The following is a 20,486-nucleotide window of genomic DNA, read 5'->3' on the forward strand; positions in this document are numbered from 1 at the left end:
TCAGAGGCATCAGAACAAGATCAGCAAAGAAATAATAGACATCCAAGAGCCTTTTAAGTTTGGATTCCACTCTAAGATTAGTTAACCATAGACATATTTTAGTTAATGGTCGTGTAGCTCATATACCAAGTTTTTAACCATAGACATATTTTAGTTAATGGTCGTGTAGCTGATATACCAAGTTTTCGTTGCAAACCCTGAGATATTATTACCACGAAGGATAACCAACGATCAAAAAGTCCGGTTCGAATCCTATTGCTTCATCCGATCCGAGCAAATTGCCAAAGCATTTGATCGGTTGACACATTGCAATATAAAGAACTAGTAAAAAAAATTCTAGATAGGAAGTGGGTCGGTCTCAAAGCAAATGAGTTGTTAGTTGTTGAGTTGTTAGTTGTAGAATTATTACAAACTTGAACTTAACGAAAAAAAAGGAAAGGTTCATAGAATTTTTTTTTCCTTTTCTAGGATCCTTTTCTTTTTTGTTATTTCCTCGATTTTCCATACCACAGTAATTTGCTATAAAGAATTTCTATTAAATAAAGATATTATTGCTGGAATAAATTGTTATTTAATTTGATACATTGGCATCATTCTGATTGTGACTACACGTTGCGTCAATACTGCGGTCGGTAACAATTCGCACCTACGACTGCAGAAGATCATGCCCACACTACAGCCCTGATGCTGCACTGCAAACGTAAAATGAGTTTCGCGGTTCTTCATCCCGGACACCAAAACATACATAAATCCGCAAAGAACCAACGATCGAATTCTATGTTCAAATACGAAAACATCAGACTGAAACAAAGGTAAACGAATGAGAAGCGCCAAGTCAACGCAAACATATCCAACCATCACAAGATAGCCAAGGTATTGAACCAGATTAGTAAAGAAAAAACCTGAGTTCCACCGCCAAGCCAATCCAAACAAATCCAACCACATCTCAAAAAGATTGGGCCTTTTAAGGTTGAACACAAGAATATAGAAACAAGTTTCACTCTAATAAGATGGTTTGCGGTTCATCACATAGCCATAGCACCACATCTCAAAAACTTCAAAACTTGAGTACTTGTAACGAAAGCCTAGAGACATAACATAAGATAGTCTTGGACACCATAAGTGAATTTGCTAATGGCTGGGCCTTGGGCTACTTAGTCGAACAGGCTGAAGCCCATGTCATCATCGGACTCCTCCTTGGCCTCCTCCTTCTTCTCCTCAGCAGCCGGGGCAGCAGCAGCTGCAGCACCACCAGCAGGGGCAGCGGCAGCAACTGGAGCAGCACCACCACCTAGAAACAAAGTTCAACACACCAGTAAGTATACAATCTGTGTGAACTAGAGAAAAGAGCTGAAGAAATTTCATAATTTGCTACCAGTTTACTAAATATACATAGGAACTTAGAGCCAAAGAAGTAATTGTCACATGTATTAAGTTTAACAACAAACATAGGTATTAACCACAGAATGATAATATAAAATAAATGAAATTGATATATTTACCGGCCCAAATTGAAACTTACTCGCATCCAGAAACAGATAGAATCAAACAAGGAGAGAACTACAGTTACTACGTGATCGTTAATCCATGATCAATATATGAATCGCTCAGTTACATTTAAAAGGTAGTAATAATGTTAATCAGCAGAGTAGTATGTTAACCTACCAGTGCAACGTAATGAAACTATTAACAATGTTACCACTATTGCTCAATTGAAAGGCAAAGATTCATAGATACAGCAGGTATCATCAAAAAGATCAAACAATCTACAAGACCATACAAGGTATCCCTACAGCAATTGCTATCAACCAACACATACATCAGACATCCACTTAGGAGCATGAGAGCGAGGTAGGGGTTATACCAGATCCAACGGAGAGGATGAGGTCCTCAACGCTGCGCTTCTCCAGGAGCTTGGCGAAGAGCGCGGGCCAGTAAGACTCAACCTTGATGTTGGCAGCCTTCACGATGGTCGCGATCTTCTCAGCCTGGCAAATCCAAACACCCAAGAATCATTCGACCGCCCAATAGACGAAGAGGGAGATTCAATCAACCAACAAAGAGAGCAGAGAAAGAACGCACAGTGATGGGGATGCCATCGTCGCTGAGGATGAGGGCGGCGTAGGTGCAGGCGATCTCACTGGACGACATGGCGGCGGGCGGATTCCTCTCACCGGATGGATCTGCGGTCGCTGCGAATAGAATCAAGATGACGACGTCAGTACCCGATGCGCCGGCGCGGCGGCGCGAGAGCAAGGTCGCGAACCGGAGGAGTTGGCGGCGGCGCGTACCAGAGGGAAAGAGGCGGCGAGGAGGGTGGAGGCGCAGGAGGCAGGGGGCTTCTAGGGTTTGGGAGGATGCGGCGTGGATGGAAATATATAGGGGGGTGGAGTAGCTAGGGTTTCGCTGGCGCGAGGAGTTTGGGCCAGCTGGGCCGTGTCGTGGGCTCTCGTTCCCTGCGTTTTGGTTGGTTTACTGGTCATTCCAACTTTCCGAAGTTTCATCTAAAAGTTCCGAAATATTAAATCGTACTCCAAACTCCAATTAAAAAAATTGAAAAATATATGTATCGTACTTCAAAGGGACTTTTGGCAGGGCTTTTGAACCAGTACAATCTGTTACAAAAAAAATAAAACAGAAGAGATGCAACTGAAGCCGAGAACTCCAATTGGAATACTACACCAAGGATTTACGTTAGAATTATGATTGATTATTCCAACTGTATACTCCTATCTGACAATCTAGGTCGTCTATAAGTCATCCTCAATCTGAACTCTTCATCACAGGATTCAGACTGCGCTTACATATGAAAAAGAACCTGATTTGCCAGTGGTTTTGTATTGTAATATTTTGAGCTTCGCATAGTGTTCTGCAAGCTAATACTAGCTCACAAACAAAATGAATGTCGAGCTCTTTTCTAGAACATGCCAATTCACGTACTTCTTTGCAAAAGAGCTAGAAAGGTTTAAATAAGTCGAGGAAGGAGACATCTCAGGAAAATGCGACTCTGTACACCGTACACCATGAGGCAACTAATGATCATTAGGAAATGGTAAGACTGCACAGAAACGTATTGGCGACTATGCGAGAAAAATGTGATGACCGCCATTCACTATGCGCGACTATTGAGAACAACCATCAAGAAGAATGGAAGTTCAAAAAAAAAAACAAAATCTTATAGACGAACAGCAAGATCGAAATGTAGAATTCTTGTAAAATTAGCTATTCTGAAGGCAATAAAAGTTGTCGGAACAAATCCAAGGATCATATCGCCCTGGTAGTAAAAAAAACACTTTTTTCGGCATTGCCCTGGCTTTTTTTTTAAAAAAAATAGATCAACATAGGAGGAGCTAGGTGATTTTTTATTAAGAAGAAGAAAAAATAGGCATCCAAATTCGAGTTAGAGGGCACGATCACACCTCCCACCCTAACCAGTTGAGTTAGGCTCACTTTCTATTGTTGTGGCTTTTCAAAGGTATTTCACTACTTTTTAGGACATTCTAGTGATCGCAAAATATTAGCATATTAGCATCATATAATACCATCAAAATCTCATCAAAATGTGTAATTATTCTTGCAAGCCTTCTAGATTTCCATCAACCGAGATCCAGGAAGGTTGCAACTGAACGAGGTCATGTGGAGCTTGGTTAGCACTTAGCAGTTTCGAACGGTAGAATCTGCTCCCCGGGATTCGAGTCCTCAACTCGACACTGTTACTCGTATTTTTCTAGATTATTTTAGGATTTAACCAGCACTATTCTTTTAGTGGTAGGCGACGTGCCCGTCAATAGTGAGGCACTAGTGGTGACTTTGCCAATTTCGAAGATCTGCTGACTCAGTTTCTCGAAAGTGCTGATAAGGGTAGGATTGTGTACAGTATTCGTAACGTTGAGTGTGCATGTATTTATTTGAGGGTTCGAAAAAAAAAGTATCAGGCTTGCAACAATGTTGGGAGGAAGGCAGGTAAAGATGAAGCATGGTGTCAACACACCTAGCAGTACGGTGGGAGAGCCAACCGAGATGGAGGCGGAGTTAAAATATGGAGATGGTGGCTTGCTCTTTCTCTTTGCATGGCAAAGTTCTTGGTTGTTTTTTTTAATAATTATAATAAAGAGAATTGCCCAAGAACTACTAGCCCAAACCCAACAAAGAAGGATGGGCCCAGCCTACTAGTCTGTCGGGTCACGGCCCAAGAAACCCGGACTACAACTCGTACGGAAACACGCATAGCCGTGTACGGCCCAAGGATCGGGACCCCGGACTGTCTGGCGCACGCACACCTGACTACAACTCGTACGGAAACACGTCTACTTCGTCTACTACGTCCGTCCGTGTACGTGCAGAGCTATCGCGTCAGCAGCGCGCAAGCTCGGCGGCTGCAACGATGGCGGTGAGCAGCAGCATCGCCGACTTACCCGTCTCCCTGCAGCCGCTCAGCAGGCACCCCATGGTCGGCGCCGCCGGCCTCCGGGACGGCGGCCGCGTCATGTTGCGTAAGTGGCTCGACTTCTGGCCCAACTCCGGCGACCTCGTCCCGGCGGAGGAGTTCAGGGACGGCTTCGTCCGGAAGGTGGTGTTCTCGGCGAGCCCCGAGCAGGAGCGCTACTTCGCCGTGGTGATCGGCGGCTTCCACAAGTACGCCATGTACGCCAGGGCCGGTGCCGCCGCGTGGGAGACGCTGCGCGACGCGCGCGGGAACCCGGTGTCCCTCGTGCACGACGCCGTGCACGTCGAGGCCTCGAGGGGGGCCGGTTCCTGGCCGTGACGCGGGTCCACGGCAAGGTCCTCGAGTTCGACCTCGCCGGCTGCGACAACGACGGCGACGTCCACGGCGGTGGTGACGACGAGGAGGAGGACCGTGGGCACTCTCCTAGGGTGAGCTTCTTCGCGGAGCCGTTGGCTCTGACCGAGTCGTTCGCCTACTCCGCCCGAGACGGCTCGGGGATGCAGTTGGAAAACCACCTCGTCCTCATCGACGGCGAGGTTTACCAGATATGGGCGGCGCTGGTGGTCGTGCCACCGGATGAGGAGGATGAAGAAGACTCCGGCGAGGCAATGACGCACCGCCATCACATCGAGGAGGCCGGCGTCGTGAGGTTCGACCCGGAGAAAAGCACGTGCTGGACGGAGGTGGCGGATCTCCGCGACTGGGCCGTGCTCGTCGGGAGGAACGAGACGGTGGCCGTGCGCGCCGGCGACGTGCCCGGGGTGCGCGGCAGCTGCGTCTACTTCATCGACAGCAAGCTGGACGGGGTGGTCTGCGCGTTCGACTTGAGGAGCGGGCAGGCGGAGGTTTTGGGTGGTGACGTGCTACGAGAAGCGTGCTCGTCGGCGATGGCGCCGCCCGGGTCCAGCTCGCACCCGCCGGTTTGGTTCCTGCCGTCGTTGAAGTAGGCCGCGCAGCTGCAGGTTACTTGCATTGTATCTCTCTGGTACACGGAGTAGTCAATTTCAGCGGATGATCAGCTGTGTTGCAACATGGGATTTTCTTTTAGTTAGTGAAAACAAGAAGGGAGATGCATTCTTATGTTGTCTGAAAATTAAACAATTTATAGTCCATGCATTTTGGCCCTCATACCATATAGGAGAATCTAATGGAGTGCCTTGTTCAACATTTTGGGACAAATGGGTGTGCTCCAGAATTCGCTGCACACTTTTATATGAAAACTGACTGATTGTTTGAAAAGATCAAGATGTTTGTTTGAAGTCTTGAAGAGGAGTAGTAAATCACCAAATCAGCTTAACTATAAACATGGCATTTTGCAACTCGGTAATTACATCATGATCTCCGGAGTAATAAATGACATTTTTGCCTGGTGAGCGGCGGCAGGGAAGGCGAGTGACGGCGTCCCATGGGCCATGGACCGAGATACTGGGCTGGGCCTGTTGCTGTGTGTTTCCGGGGGCCAGTTTGTAGGCCAATTTGAGCCCAGCAGATCACAATACCTTTTCAGTTACCCATCAGTTTTGAAGAAGAGAATCAAAGCAGAGTTTGTTGCAGTTCCGATCCAGTAGCCAAGCAAAATCAATGCAACTATGCAAGGTAGCACTACACTACACTGTGCCCGGTGTACGCGGATGCACTCGCCCTCTCGGGACATGTGGATTGGTCCAAGCTCCCATCACATCCAGGATATGTGGATTGGACAAGAAAATCTTTGCACCCGTGCACAACACAAAGCCAAGCTGACCCATCGGAATCGATCGGAAGTGAAGTGCAGCACACCCTCCGCTGCGCCCTGTCGCCGAAAGCGGGGCGCATCGCTTATCTCCTCCAGCTTTCTGCTCCCTCTGGCCACCGGGCTCTGCTGCCTCTCACGCCGCCGGTCACGAATATTCCACATCAGGATTCGTTTGCAAGATAATATACCGCACGACTCCAAATTCGAAACCCAGCTTTTGAATCAACATGCAAATTCGGAAACCCGTTGCGCGGCAAAGCCGGCAGGTCTCTAGAATGGCCAGGAGACGAGTTATCCCACGAACGAGTTGTCCCACGTGTCCCCGCCACGTGTAGGGCAGCATGGCGCGGCGAGCGCGCCGCGTTCCGGGTCTACCTGCGCCGGAGAAGACGACGCGGGCCGCCGCGTGCAGGCATGTCGCTCTCGGCCGCGGTCCATGCAGAGCCGGGTCTAGGCGTGCCCGCGCTTGGTCCTGATGCCTTTGCCGCCGCCTCTGCTCTTGCCTTCGTGGCTTCGTGGCTCCGTCTGGGCTTTGGGCCGCCGGACGAACCAACTGTTGCTGTGCCAGTTGAAAAGGAGGAGCTCTCGCCTCTCGTCAGGTCAGAGCACGGAATAAACGCAACAACTTTCCTCGTCATCTTCTGCTTCGCGTAGAGCCCCTCGCAGTGTCTTCTTTTCGCATCGGTGCCCCTGCTTTGATTCAGGACCACCTTCTTGTTTTTTTTTTGAGGTAAGTCAGGACCTTCTTCCCAAAGGGTAGGATGCCTAAGGTTTTGTATCAAGACACACCGAAACCCAACTTAATGAGCCGTGACACTGATAACCTGAATGAAATTCGTGCGGGCTCAAACATTTAACATGAATTATAGCATTCCAAGTACCTACAGAAGCCGTGATAAGAAATGACTGCCACCACTACCTGCGTGTATGCAGCAAAACACGCCATATTTTTACTGTAAAAGTTCGTTGTAATCATGACAAGAAATGACTACCACCATGTATGCAGCAAAACACGCCATATTTTTACTGCAAAAGTTCATTGTAACCATGACAAGAAACGTTAACTGCTCCCATTTATTCGTTCAACAAAAATTGGCACGTTTGACCGGGTGACTGTGCCCTTTTTATCCGTGCAGCAAAACAAGCCGTGTTTCACTGGAAATGGTCGTTGTAACCATGATATTAAGAAGTAACCGTCCCACCTTTTATCCATGTAGTGAAACTTGCCACATGTTGGCTAAATACGATCGTTGTAACCACGATATGAAGCAGTAACCGTCCACGTCTTTTATCTGTAGCGGAACATTTCATAAAAACGATTGTTTTAACCATGAAATGAAGCGATAATACCTTGACTTTAGCCCGTGCATTGAAACACGCCATCTCTCGGCTTCTTTTCTGCAGCCGTACGTGGGACTTGAATGCCACATTCACGCTGTCTCATGTAATCCAAACTCCCACTTCGAACATCCATAACACGAGGGGGAGAAAAATGAGGCACGCGTGAAGCTTCGGTGTAAGATCTTATTTTTATACTCTGATATACAAGTCCATCATGACTCGCGGTATTATAAGAGAAAATTATTAATATTCCGTTCCAATGAAAAAAATACCCTCATCCAAAATAAGTGGCATTCCAATTAATTCTTGGCTTCGTCATGCCCTTTTGTTCATGCAGCAAAACACACTATTTCACCGGAAAACGGTCATTGTAACCATGACATGAAGCAGTAACTGTCCCACCTTTTTCTATTCGTGTAGCGAAACGCGCATGTTCAGTAAAAATGATCATTCTAATAACCATGAAATGAAACAATAATCCCTTGACTTCAGCCTATATACATTGAAACACGCCATCTCTCAGCCTCCTTTTATGCAGCCCTGTGGGACTTTAATGCTATGTTCACGTTTGTCTTTTGCGATCCATTAAGAAATGTTATCCTATAGATGGTATGTAATCCAAACTCCTATTTCGAACATCCATAACACGAGAGGGGAGGGGGATAAGGCACGTCCAAGCTTTGGCGTATAAAGAAGTCCAGAATGTGTTTAACCCTCCATCATAACTCGTTATATTACAAGAGAAAATATACCACTCCAGCGAAAAGACACCCTCATCCAAAATAAGTGGCAGCCCAGTTAACTCCTGTCTTCATCGTGCCATCTATGGCAACACTATGTGCAATGTCGTGCCACTTAAGTGCAACGCACCAATTAGTTAGTTGCAGCCATTTGTGAAGTTGCAAATAAGCCCTCGCCGTTGGGAGGTGAATCGGGGAGCCCCCGAGGGGTTTCCCGCGAAATAGCAGGCCGGCGGGCAATGGGAGGCGAGGACCGAGAAGGGAACAGGCGCACGAGAGGGGGAGGGAGGAGAGGGAAGGAGGCAGGCGACACCGCCGTACCGGAGGCCAGAGCGCCCAAAAAAGGCAAAGCGGAAAAGCATTGGGAAATCACCCTCCCCCCTTCTTCTCCTCTCTCTCTCTCTTCCCCCCGCGACCCACCCGAGCTGCAGAGAGAGAGAGAGAGAGAGAGGGGCTGGCACAGGGTCAGGCGCAGGCGCATCTCCCCTTGCCGCCGTCCTTGCTCTGCTCCTCCGCCTGCGCCGGTCGGCTCTCTGCTCTGCCGGCGCGCGCAACAACCCACCCCGCCGATCGATCGGCCATGCGGGCGTAGCCACCACCCACCCACCCCCGTCCTCCCTCCCTCCCGGTTGGCGTCGCCTTCCCCTGCCCCGATCCGCCTCCGCTGCCCGCCCGCCCGCCCGCCTGCCTCTATATATACCCGCGCCAGGCCCCGCCTCGGCGCCTCCGACCCCGCCCAAGAACCTTCCAGAACCCCTCCCCCCTCCTCCCGAGCTCTCCGCGACCCGTCCCTCCAGGCTCCGACCGATGGCCGTCGCCGAGGCCGCCGCCGCCGACCACGCCGCGCCGCGCCCGGAGGAGGAGGAGGCGCCCGGCGCTGGCGCCGGCTCCGACGCCGGGGAGCGCGAGATGCGGGATCTGGAGGAGCTCCTCTCCAAGCTCAACCCCATGGCCGAGGAGTTCGTCCCGCCATCCCTCGCCTCCCCCGTCGCCGCTGCCGGCCCGGGGGGCGCCGCCCCCGCCGCCCTCGCGCCCGCGCCGCTCTCCCCCGCCGCGTACGGGTACTACCCCGCCAACGGCGGCTTCGCGGTCGCCTCGCCGGGCCACAGGGGCGTCGTCGGCTTCCCAGCCGTCGCCGACGGCCACGCCGGACGCGGAAGGGTAACTAAACTAACCACCGATTCCGTTCCCTTCCTTTCTCTCCTCTGTTTCTGATGTCAACGTCTCGTGATGAACTGATGATGATGATGATCCGGTTTGGTCTTCCATTCCATGGCTCGCCCGGCCGCTGCAGAAGAAGGGGGGAGCAGCAGGAGGGTTCGGCGGCCACGGCCACCCCGGCAGGCGCCGGACCAACAGCCGCACCAGCATGGCGCAGCGGGACGAGGTCATCCGCCGCACCGTCTACGTCTCCGATATCGATCACCAGGTCGGTCAGTCGCACGGATCCGCACCCTCCCCGATCCATTTCGCTTGGTTCCGGCGTTTAATCGCATCAATTTGAAATTTTTTTTTCCTCTTCCGCTTCGAGTCTACCTACTACCTATTGATCGATCGATCTCTGATGCCAATTAGCTTTTTTTTGGTGCACTTGTCGTGGTGATTATACTCCCGTTAGATTTGGGTTCGGTCACTTCTGTTCATGCGTGCTCCTGACCAGGAGGATGAGATCACGAGATCAGATGATGCTGTGGGATGGCCCGACGGGGCGGGGGGATGGGTAGGAGCAGAGGTTGGGATGTAGCGCACGCCACCACGTACACGTAGGTGCTGCTGCTGCTACGAGTATGAGCCATCCTTTTCTGTTGCTTTGGTAGATTTGGATGCCACTTTCTGCTAGTATGTTTTGCCGCTGCTGGGCTATTTGTTCCGTGCGGAATCCGGAAAGTTGTATGCCCTGTTTTGCCTTTTATGTGCTTGGCTGTGCGGCAGGGAGCCTTTAGAATAGTTCCTTCTCTGATGAATGTGCTTCATTTTTTCTTGGTTTCCCTGGTCACGTGCTTCTGTCTGCAGCATGCATGGCGTTTGTGTCATGGCATTTCCTGTTTATCATGTTACTGGTTCTAATATGGACGGTCTGATCACCTATATGGTAGGAGGAGTTTCTTTACTAGGCAGTGTAACCTTCAAGAGCCCTGCTTTGATGTTCCTTTTATGGAGTGACACCAGGAAAGGACGATAAGTAACCAGACCATGCCCTGTTGTAGAGGCTGCTAGAAATGCTAGGTTCCCTTGCTCTTTGACTTCCTTCAGTTATTCCAAAATTCCAAATATCATTGAGTGTAATTCAGAAGTTCTCCTATTTGGTGGAGTAGCTATAGGCCATGTTTCACTGATTCCTGTCAATGTGTGTGCTCCATTGTCTCCGTTGCTTTTCATGTATGCCGTGGAAGATCTTGACTTTAAAAGCATGCAAGTCATATTGATGTCCCTGCTTGTTGTACAGCTGGTATCTGTTTGACTATTTGTAATAATCGATATCAATGTACATTCATAGATTGGAGTCATACCTCTCATATTTCCATATTAGAAAGGAATGACCAGGCGTCTAGGCCTATATAATTAATTGTGCTTGAGTTGCTATTGCAAGGTTTATGACTGCATTATGGTCTGCAGTGCATGGCTCTCTGTATTCCGTTACATGTATTTGTCCTTGTAGGATTTACTAGTTAGAACAATAAAGATGCTATCTTTGCAAAACACAACCTGCCATGTGACATGGTCGCTTTTTGTAGGAAGAAATACTCTTGCTCATTACATAGAGCAAGTTGGTATAAGTGGATATCTTCTTCTGCGTCGTTGCTAGGTGTTGTTTTCTTGTGATTTTACTGGAGAGAGAGTTTTTGGTACTATGCATGCGGAATGCCCCATATTTCACCAGCCTTTGTTGGCTCGCATTGTACGGAAACAATACTATCTTCTTTTCTACAACTGTTAATAGGTTTGCTTGAGTTTTAGCATTTAGCTGGTGCAAAATCTGGTTCTCTAATATTATTTAAAGTCATCGTTGAGGCCTAATAATATTGATTTCTTGTTGTCGGTGGGTCCATGGGGTCGCCTAGATGATCAAGATCACATCTTGTCTTTAGTAGTCTCCCACCTTCGCTATTGCTCCTGGTATAAAGCTTTAATGGGCAATACCCTGTTCTTTCTTATTATGGAAAAGGAAGGCCCAATGGGACCAAAAAAAAAAAATCTTTTGCAAAAATCTTGCATGTAGAACACAGAAACCTTTTGCAGTGTACATATTTTAGTCGTACATATTTCAGTCTGGCCCACTGGTATGACGAGTGAGTTTATTGTTTGCTGATGTAGTTAATGAGCTATTTTATGTAACACTCGAGTAATTGTGAATCAGTCAACGTTTCTCAATACTAATACAGAGTGTTGCGGTTGAAGTTTTGTATGTCTGTGTGCTTTTTTTCTCATACCGATAGTATACCTTTTTGCCAATTGAAGTTGAAAAGGTTAGGTAATGTATTAGGGTAATCTTTGCCAAGATGTTGGAGCATATTCTATATGTTAGCTTCTGCTTTTCTTTGTTTAATTGACTGTTGCAGTGGCAATTATATTTAGTTTAGTTTCTAATTTCTCCTTTTTTTTGTTTATTAGGTCACTGAAGAAAACCTGGCAGCGCTATTTATAAACTGTGGACAGGTACACTCTATGGGACAATTTCAAACCCCCTTACATATATTGGCGCTCGCTATTTGTTTTTTAATGCAACCGTGCATAATCTTGGATATTCCTTCTGAAGGTTGTGGACTGTCGCATGTGTGGGGACCCAAATTCAGTACTTCGTTTTGCTTTCATAGAGTTCACTGATGAGGGTAATAATCCAGCCATAATTGAAGTTTCTTAGTTTGGTGTAATTAGTCAACTGTTCACTGGTTAATGAACATCCCTGTTGCAGAGGGTGCCAGGACTGCTCTTAATCTGTCAGGAACTGTGCTTGGATATTATCCTGTGAGGGTTCTGCCATCAAAGACTGCCATTGCGCCAGTAAACCCAACATTTCTGCCCAGGGTAAGCAAACCTTTCACAAACGAACATATTTGTCATAGGCTCATGGTTCAAGGTTCATACTGTGGTCTGCTGTGATCTTATCTCTAAAAAGTTTACCTCTTTGATGTGATATGCAGTCTGATGATGAACGTGAAATGTGTGCAAGGACTATTTACTGCACAAACATTGACAAGAAGGTTAGCTACCATATAATTATGATATCCTTAGGTATTTCTTTCTGTTATGTTTCTATTTTGATATATCCACTTACTGCAGGTCACTCAGGCAGATCTGAAATTGTTCTTTGAGTCTATATGTGGAGAGGTTGGTCATTCTTTACTTCAAACTTCTTTTCCTTTGTTTACAGTATGTATTGCTAAATGCCATGTAGAAAAGACAAATCAAGTAGCATGGTGTTCATTGGCTCATGGCAAGTCCTGTTACAGGTCTTTCGTCTGAGGTTGCTTGGTGATTACCATCATTCTACTCGCATCGCCTTTGTGGAGTTTGTGATGGTTAGCTAGCATACCTTTGTCTTTTTCATATTTTTGCAAAAGTTGCATATAGTATGCATTTTTAATGTATATTTTTTTAGCATTACTGGTGGCTGAGAACTTCCAAGTACTAAAATGCTAAAGATATGTTCCTTGGGTAGCATGCCATAACTTGCAAATACTAAAATTTATGTTGAAACTTAAAGTGGTCCTAGTAAGACTGTTGATACTTGTGCCTTGTCATCATGTTTAGCGCACTAGCTTGGTCTTACTGAGCATTGTCATCAGTTTTGGATGTTTTCTCACTACCATCTGCTATATAACTGAACCTGTTCCGTTGCACTGTCTTAACTGTACTGAACCTTCTGATGCTGGTATTTTGTGAATCCAAAGTTCATTGATTCAATATGTTTGTAAAATCTAGGTCCTTTCTAATGGTGGTGCTTCTTGTAATATATAATTGGTGTTTCCCCTAATTTTCAAGACTTAAACCCCATCTTACGATCCATTTGTTTCCTACTGTTCAGGCTGAAAGTGCTACCGCTGCTCTCAACTGCAGTGGTGTGATTCTGGGTGCCTTGCCAATAAGGTAATAAATCTCTGATCTTTCAAGACACTTTGCAAGGGTATAGAGCTCAACATGGATTAACAGAGTAGGGTATTGTGGTATTTCAGGGTGAGCCCATCGAAGACCCCTGTGCGTCCCCGCGCGCCTCGCCAGCTGATGCACTAGTGTTGTAGGTACAGGAGGTGCTGATGGCACTGCTTATATATAATAGAGATAGACATATATGAAAGGGGGGAAATCGCAATATGTGTCATTTTCTTTTTAAGTTATGGGCTCGGCCTTTTTTTTTCTTCACTGTACCACCGTGAGTGAGTAAAGTATCTACGCTCGGAGCCGGAGAGGGCAAATTCCGGGTTGAGGTTGGGTCCTTTTACCATGCACATAGCGGAGAGCTTCTTAGAAGGAAGCAGGGTTGATCTGCTCTTGTCCTTGATGCAACAAGGCGAAACTCCTGGACTTTTACCTGTGTTCAGTTGTTTGCTGTGTCTTGGTTGCTACTCAAAAAAACTTGGGGATTACTTGGAGATTATGAACGCTTACCGTTGTGCCCTACCTTATGCTTCCATGTCAGTATGTGTGTTTGTTGTTGTTCTGGTGCGTGCTGCTCTGTTGTTCCGATTTCTGTGTGTGACGGCTTGGATGTTGTTAGCTTTACCAATGCGTATTTTTATCATGCATTTGTAGTTGTTTGAGACCTGATCATGTGCTGTTTGAACTGCAATTAGTAGATACTGGGTGGTTACATTACTTTAGTCTGGGTCTATGTTAACCTGCCCTTAATTTCCCCCTGTTCTGCTTGTTAAAAGAGTAGCGATGAACATTCGTAGTTGAAGCTTACGGTATCTCTGTTTGAAAGCAAACCGTGCGTCCATTTATCGCCTTGATGAATCTGACTGCTGGATGATTGGGACCAAAGCTTCACGGCCCTGCCAACAGTAACCATCCATCACTTGCAAAACAAAATCGATGGCTGTTTTTTCTTTTGGTCCTTATTCTGACATAACACTAAAATTCAGTGCACTAGATGCTTAAATTCAGTATCTCCCTGATTGCTGTGGCTCCAAGGAAAAAAAACAATTCAGTTCACGATCCATGACCTCTGCATTCTCTGCACGTCCGTTCATCCATCCTCTTCTCCCATCCCAAAGAAAAGATCACCTGGATTTCTTCTCCTTGTTCTCTCCATCCATGACCTCTGGCTCAGCCGCTCAGCCCCTCGCCGATCTATCCGTTTGCCTCGGATCTCGGTCATGTGCTTACCTGCCAGACTGCATTAGCAACCAGCAAGCTCCGATTTTTACCCCCTTGCAGATCATCATGTAATTCAGTTATTGTCAGTTCAGTTGCATTGTCACATTCTTCCTTCTTTATTCAGTTCAGCTGCCATGTACATACTACAGTAGCTAATTAAGCAGCAGCAGTATGAATTAAAAGACGTCCTATTTTGTATTGAAGGAGCACTTCTCCAGTTCCTTTCTTAATCAAATATGCTTCTGAACACAGTATTTGCTAAGTTCTTCATTGACTGCTATCGGGCTCAGGGTCCAGTCATGCAGGTGTGGTCTCACTTTCAGATGTTTGTGTTGTGCTGTGTGATCTGTTGGTGCAGGTTTCAGGCGCCTCTGCAATCAGTTGCAACCAAGATTTAGAGGCTTCGATTTTGGAGCATTTTTTGAGCTTACCCAATGTTTAGCAGTAGCAGGTAAAGAGATGTTTTATGTGCTGTGACAACATATCTGCTAGTCTGAATAATGCTCCCACGGATCAGATCCTCAAGGCTTCGTTTGGCTGCTAGGGGCAGTGCAGCATTCTGTTTTCGCAAGTGGAGAGATGGCAATTAAGTTGGCCATGGCCAGTGAAATGTGGGTTTCTTTTTCTAGATCATTCAGACCAGTTTGAAAAAGATCATTTGGCCCATCCATTTAATTTTTCAATAATACCTAGCACGCATAAAGTCATATCAAATTCTGAAGCAATGGAAACTAGCATTACCAGCAGCTTGAGGCTTGCAAATAGCATGTGAGATCGTGGAAAGAAAATTGTTTGTTATCAAATAGCATGTGAGGCTTGCAAATAGCATGTCAGAAGAAATAATCAGGATGTCAATGCTGAAAGAAAATAGAGCAAGGAAACATTTCAACGACGGATCTTCCTAGTAGGTAGTTACACAGGCTCCGGCCACCGCGTTCTGCCGCTGTCCTGTCCAGGAGGATATGGAGTGCACGCCGGCGGCGAGGCTCTCCACAATCGCCGCGGATGCTTATAAATCGAGCGCCTACCGCCGAATAATGGGGCGAATGTTTGCTTTGGATGATCCGCGTCGGAGCTTCACGATTCAGACCGGTGGCGGCCGCCGGCGGACGGAACAGAGCCGGAAGCGCCGGCCCAGACCAAAGCAGGGGTTGATATGAAAATATTTGGATCGCGATCCAATATAGGGGGTTATCTGTAAAATTAAGGGGTACATCCGCAAATAGTCGGATCGAGATTAATAATCGCGATCCAAATTAGGGGTTAAATGTAAACCTCAGGGCCAAACTGAAAATAATTGGGGGGCGGCGAGCATGGCATCCGCCGCTCGCCGGCCACCGCTGACCTTGCCGCCGTGCGTCCCGCGGCCCAGCTTGCTGCCAGCAGGCGGCGATGATCATAGCATCGGCATGTCCAGCTTCCATGTGCGGCGTGCCGGTGGCTCTCGTGTTCTCTGTTGAATGTGAATGTAAAATGAATAGAGATTTGGGAACTCTTTAATGTTTATTGATCTCTTTGGATTATATACAAGTGAAGAGTCACGTTGTATGGACGTGACTGTTCGGAAAAAAGTAATTGTTCAATGGAACAATCTACTAACAAAGGGACATGTCCTTCGTAGTGCTAACTGCTTATACTAACTAACTGCTAATCCTCTTTCTCTGTTGATTGATGAGATCACCGAGTATAGAGAGGTGTCTGTTAGGAACAGACACACCGTTTCGTAACACTCCCCCTTAATCGAATCTTCTTTGAGATCAATGTAGATGTATCTTGGATTCCACTAGAAAAATCCTGTGGGAAAAATATGAGGAATATGTATGTACAAATACACTATAAAACTCCTTTAAACCTTATAGGAAAATAAGAAGAAAATAGCATATATGAGTGTGATTTAAATAAATCACCATGTCATTGGTATCCCATTAAAAATCCAGTGGGAAAAATATTGGAGATACGACATATAGATTACCCCCCAAAACATTTTAGAAAAAATATGAGGAGTAATATAAATTGATATGTTGCTAAAACTCCTGCAAAAATCCAGTGGAAAAATTAGGAGAAAATATGATAAAATATTATTGGTATTGCCTCTTGATAACTTACATGAACCTTTTAAGGGAAAAATTATGGATAAGTTGTGAGAGCAATTTGTGTCTTTGATATTTTCCAAAAAAAAACCCGGTGGGAAAAATAGGAAATATGACACATGCTTATGTTAATATTACCTCATTAAAAACTAGAAACCTTGTGAGTAAAACTGGTGAAAGAAAAGAGTTTAATATGATGCTAGTATATAGGTTAATATTTAGGAGATATCTCCCCCTGATTCTGGCAAATCTCGAAGTCGTCACATACCAATTCCATGTACCAATTTTTGAAATACAGAAGTTGGTGAGGACTTAGTAAATAGATTAGCGAGATTATCACATGACTTGATTTGCAAGATATTTATTTCCCCGCTTTCTTGTAATTCATGGGGATAAAACAGTTTAGGAACAAAATGTTTAGTGATATTGCTCTTTATGTAACATGTTTGCATCTGTGTAATACAAGCGGAATTATCTTCATAGATAATTGTAGGTGATTCAATTGAACCAATACCATATGACTGTTGTATGTGGTTAATCATTCTGCGAAGCCATACATATTCTCGTGATGCCTCGTATAGAGTAATAATTTCAAAATGATTAGTAGAGGTTGTTGTCATAGTTTGCTTAGAAGACTTCTATAAAATAGCTGTACCTCCATGTAGGAATACAAATTCTGTTTGGGATTTTCCGTTATGAGGATCAGATAAGTAACCAGTATTAGTATAACCAATCATACTAGGATTATGATTTTTCTTGAAGAATAAACCAAGATCCTTTGTACCATTAAGTTATCTAAGGATACACTTTGCTCCCGTCCAATGACAGCGAGTTGGGTTCGCACTATGCCTAGCCAGTAAGTTCATTGCAAATATGATATCAGGCCTAGTGCAATTTGCAAGATACATAAGTGCGCCAATGATACTGAGATATGGGATTTCTGGTCCCAACATGTTTTCCCCAATATCCCGTGGTCTAAATGGATATTTCCCTATTTCTAAGGAACGAACAACCATTGGAGTTTTATTAAGGTATGATTTATCCATATTAAATTTCTCCAATATTTTCTGGATATAGCTTGATTGATGCACTAAAATTCCTGAAGGATGGTGCTCAAATTGTAAGCCTAGGCAATACTTGGTCTTACCCAAATCCTTCATCTCAAATTCCATCTTTAGATGTTTGCGTGCTTCTTCTATATCCTTTGGGCTGCCAATGATATTTAAATCATTAACATACACGGATATAATACAAAATCCCGTTCGAGATTTCTTAATGAAAACACATTGACAAACATCATTGTTAGTGTATCCTTTCTTTAGAAAGAATTCACTCAGTCGGTTGTACCACATTCGTCCCGACTGCTTCAAGCCATATAATGACTTTTGTAGTTTTACACAATACATGTTGCGATTTGCGTTTGGATTCGGAATTTGGATTCCATCGGGAACCTTCATGTATATGTCCGAATCAAGTGATCCATATAGATATGCTGTCACCACATCCATTAACTGCATAGATAGATGATTTTGAACTGCCAATGATATTAAGTATCGGAGAGTAATTCCACTCATTACTGGAGAATAGGTTTCATTGTAATCAATGCCGAGTCTCCGCGTGAACTCTTGTGCTACTAACCTCGCTTTATATCTCACCACCTCATTGTTCTCATTCCATTTTCGGATGAAAACCCATTTAAAGCCTACAGGAAAGACTTTGGAAGGTGTAGGTATTGCAGATGTGAATACCCCTCTTCTAGTGAGCGAGGCTATCTCAGCTTGAATTGCTTCTTTCCATTGAAGCCAGTCCGAGCGCTTTTTGCACTCTGCCATGGTCTTGGGATTTGGATCATTGAGAAAGATTTCTGCAATTGCTGCGGAGAATTATATGTCGACAACAGTAGTCTTACGATCGTATGATTCTCCTGAATCTATGTAATTGATGGAAATTTCTTTCACCCCATTATTTGACTACATTTCCCAAAACTATGGAGTCAGGGTGTTCCGATATCCCAGGATCATAATTTGGATGCACCGTTGATCTGGGTTGTGGATTTTGTCCTGATGTTGGATTTTTATCCACTATTGGTTGTCTACCAACTTGAGGTTCGCTTGGATTTATTTATTTGGAGGACTTAGTCCTCGATATCCTCGGATGCTCACTTGGAGCATTATCCTTAGGAGCGGCCATACTTTTCCCCTTCTTCTTTGGAAGTGGGAGTTGAATGGTTTTTATTGGTACCTCCACTCTTTCATGCGTATTGCGAGCAGGATAAGAGGATTTAGTGACACCCTTATAATCAGTAAATGCTTCTGGCAGGTTATTTGCAATATGTTGCAAGTTTATGATTTTCTGAACTTGTTGTTCAGTCTCTAGAGTACGTGGATTTGAGGGGGAAATGCCTTGAGCATTCCAGATGATTTCCTAGCATTCTATTTGGTACTTGAAGTCTCCCCCTAATGCCGGGAAATGGTCCTCATTAAATATGCAGTCGGCGTATCGGGCTGTGAATAAGTCCCCTGTAAGAGGCTCGAGGTATTTGATAATTTATGGAGATTGATATCCCACATAGACACCAAGTTTCCTATGTGGGCCCATAGAGGTACGCTTAGGCAGTGAGATCAGTATGTATACAGCGCAACCGAATTTTCGCAGATAGGAAATATTTGGCATATTCCCACGTACTAATTGCAATGGGGAGATTGCGTGATATGCAGTTGGTCGCAATTGTATTAAGTTAGCAATGTGTAAGACTGCATGACCCCAACTTGAGGTTGGTAGGTTGCAATTTTGTAATAATGGTCGTGCAATGAGTTTAATTTTTTTAATAAGAGATTCTGCTAAACCATTTTGCGTATGGACATATGGGACAGAGTGCTGAACTTGAATTCCCAAAGCTATACAATAATCATTGAAAGCTTTTGAGGAAAATTCAGCAGCATTGTCCATTCGAATTGATTGAATTTGATGTTCAGGATTATGTGCTCTAAGTCTAATAACTTGAGCAGTAATTTTTGCAAATGCATGGTTACGAGTGGACAAAAGACACACATGAGACCATCTAGTAGATGCATCTATTAGAACCATGAAGTACCTGAACGGTCCAGACAATGGTTGTATAGGACCACAAATATCTCCTTGAATGCGTTCAAGAAATTTTAGTGGCTCATTTTGAATCTTAGCGGGCGATGGTCGTACGATCAATTTTCCTATAGCGCATGAAGTGCACATAAAATCTGAAGGTTTGAGGAATTTAGCAGTATTTAACTCATGACCATTAGAATTGCTGATAATTTTTCGCATCATCCCTATACTAGGATGGCCAAGGCGATCATGCCAAGTTTTGAATGCGTCAATATTCTGAAAAATTACCTATTACGTAACATGTGGTACGGATTTGATGTATGTATAGTACAATCCAGATCAAAAAGAGGCAATTTTTTCAATAATTTGTTTGCTATATCCGCTATTTTTAGTAACGAGGAGAATTTCCTCATTATTGTCATCACAGGTTTCTATATGAAAACCATTTTGACAGATATCTCTATAACTTAACAAGGTACGCTTTAAATCGGGATACAATAATGCATCCTCAATTGTAATTTGGGTACCCATGGGGAGTACAATAGTGGCACTACCAGAGCCAATTATTGTAGCATCGCATCCTGCGATTGTCAAAACATTTCCTTATCTTTTTGTAAGAGTTTGGAAATACTTTGTTTCTCTAAGTATAGAATTAGTGGTACCACTATCCACTAGGCATAATTCCTCCTCCATCAGATTGACCCCCTAGGAACATGGGTTGTTTAGGAGCA

General features: G+C 45.1%; 3 protein-coding genes across 4 annotated transcripts; 2 read left to right on the top strand and 1 right to left on the bottom strand.

Annotated features, from left to right (window-relative positions):
• Nucleotides 1-985: 985 nt before the first annotated feature.
• LOC117861427 (large ribosomal subunit protein P1) lies at nt 986-2,448 on the bottom strand. The gene is made up of 4 exons (XM_034744988.2): nt 2,292-2,448; nt 2,083-2,192; nt 1,865-1,988; nt 986-1,291 (listed from the first exon to the last, which is right to left on the bottom strand). The coding sequence occupies exons 2-4, from the start codon at nt 2,149-2,151 to the stop codon at nt 1,155-1,157; spliced, it is 330 nt and encodes a 109-aa protein (XP_034600879.1). The 5' UTR covers nt 2,152-2,192; nt 2,292-2,448; the 3' UTR covers nt 986-1,154.
• A 1,936-nt stretch (nt 2,449-4,384) lies between these two features.
• Nucleotides 4,385-5,394, top strand: LOC140223171 (uncharacterized). Its single transcript, XM_072294716.1, has 2 exons — nt 4,385-4,735; nt 4,783-5,394. The coding sequence occupies exons 1-2, from the start codon at nt 4,385-4,387 to the stop codon at nt 5,392-5,394; spliced, it is 963 nt and encodes a 320-aa protein (XP_072150817.1).
• A 3,144-nt stretch (nt 5,395-8,538) lies between these two features.
• Nucleotides 8,539-13,882, top strand: LOC117861426 (polyadenylate-binding protein-interacting protein 12). Of its 2 annotated transcripts, XM_034744986.2 has the most exons (10): nt 8,543-9,424; nt 9,558-9,692; nt 11,876-11,920; nt 12,021-12,093; nt 12,177-12,289; nt 12,406-12,465; nt 12,545-12,592; nt 12,715-12,783; nt 13,290-13,351; nt 13,438-13,882. In XM_034744986.2, the coding sequence occupies exons 1-10, from the start codon at nt 9,071-9,073 to the stop codon at nt 13,493-13,495; spliced, it is 1,017 nt and encodes a 338-aa protein (XP_034600877.1). In that variant the 5' UTR covers nt 8,543-9,070; the 3' UTR covers nt 13,496-13,882. The 2 variants fall into 2 exon arrangements, with proteins under 2 accessions (XP_034600878.1, XP_034600877.1); XM_034744987.2 differs by lacking the exon at nt 12,715-12,783 and having other exon boundaries at nt 8,539-9,424.
• Nucleotides 13,883-20,486: the final 6,604 nt, after the last annotated feature.

This window comes from Setaria viridis, chromosome 6 (genome assembly GCF_005286985.2).
Source record: "Setaria viridis chromosome 6, Setaria_viridis_v4.0, whole genome shotgun sequence".
NCBI classification, from domain to species: Eukaryota; Viridiplantae; Streptophyta; class Magnoliopsida; order Poales; family Poaceae; genus Setaria; species Setaria viridis.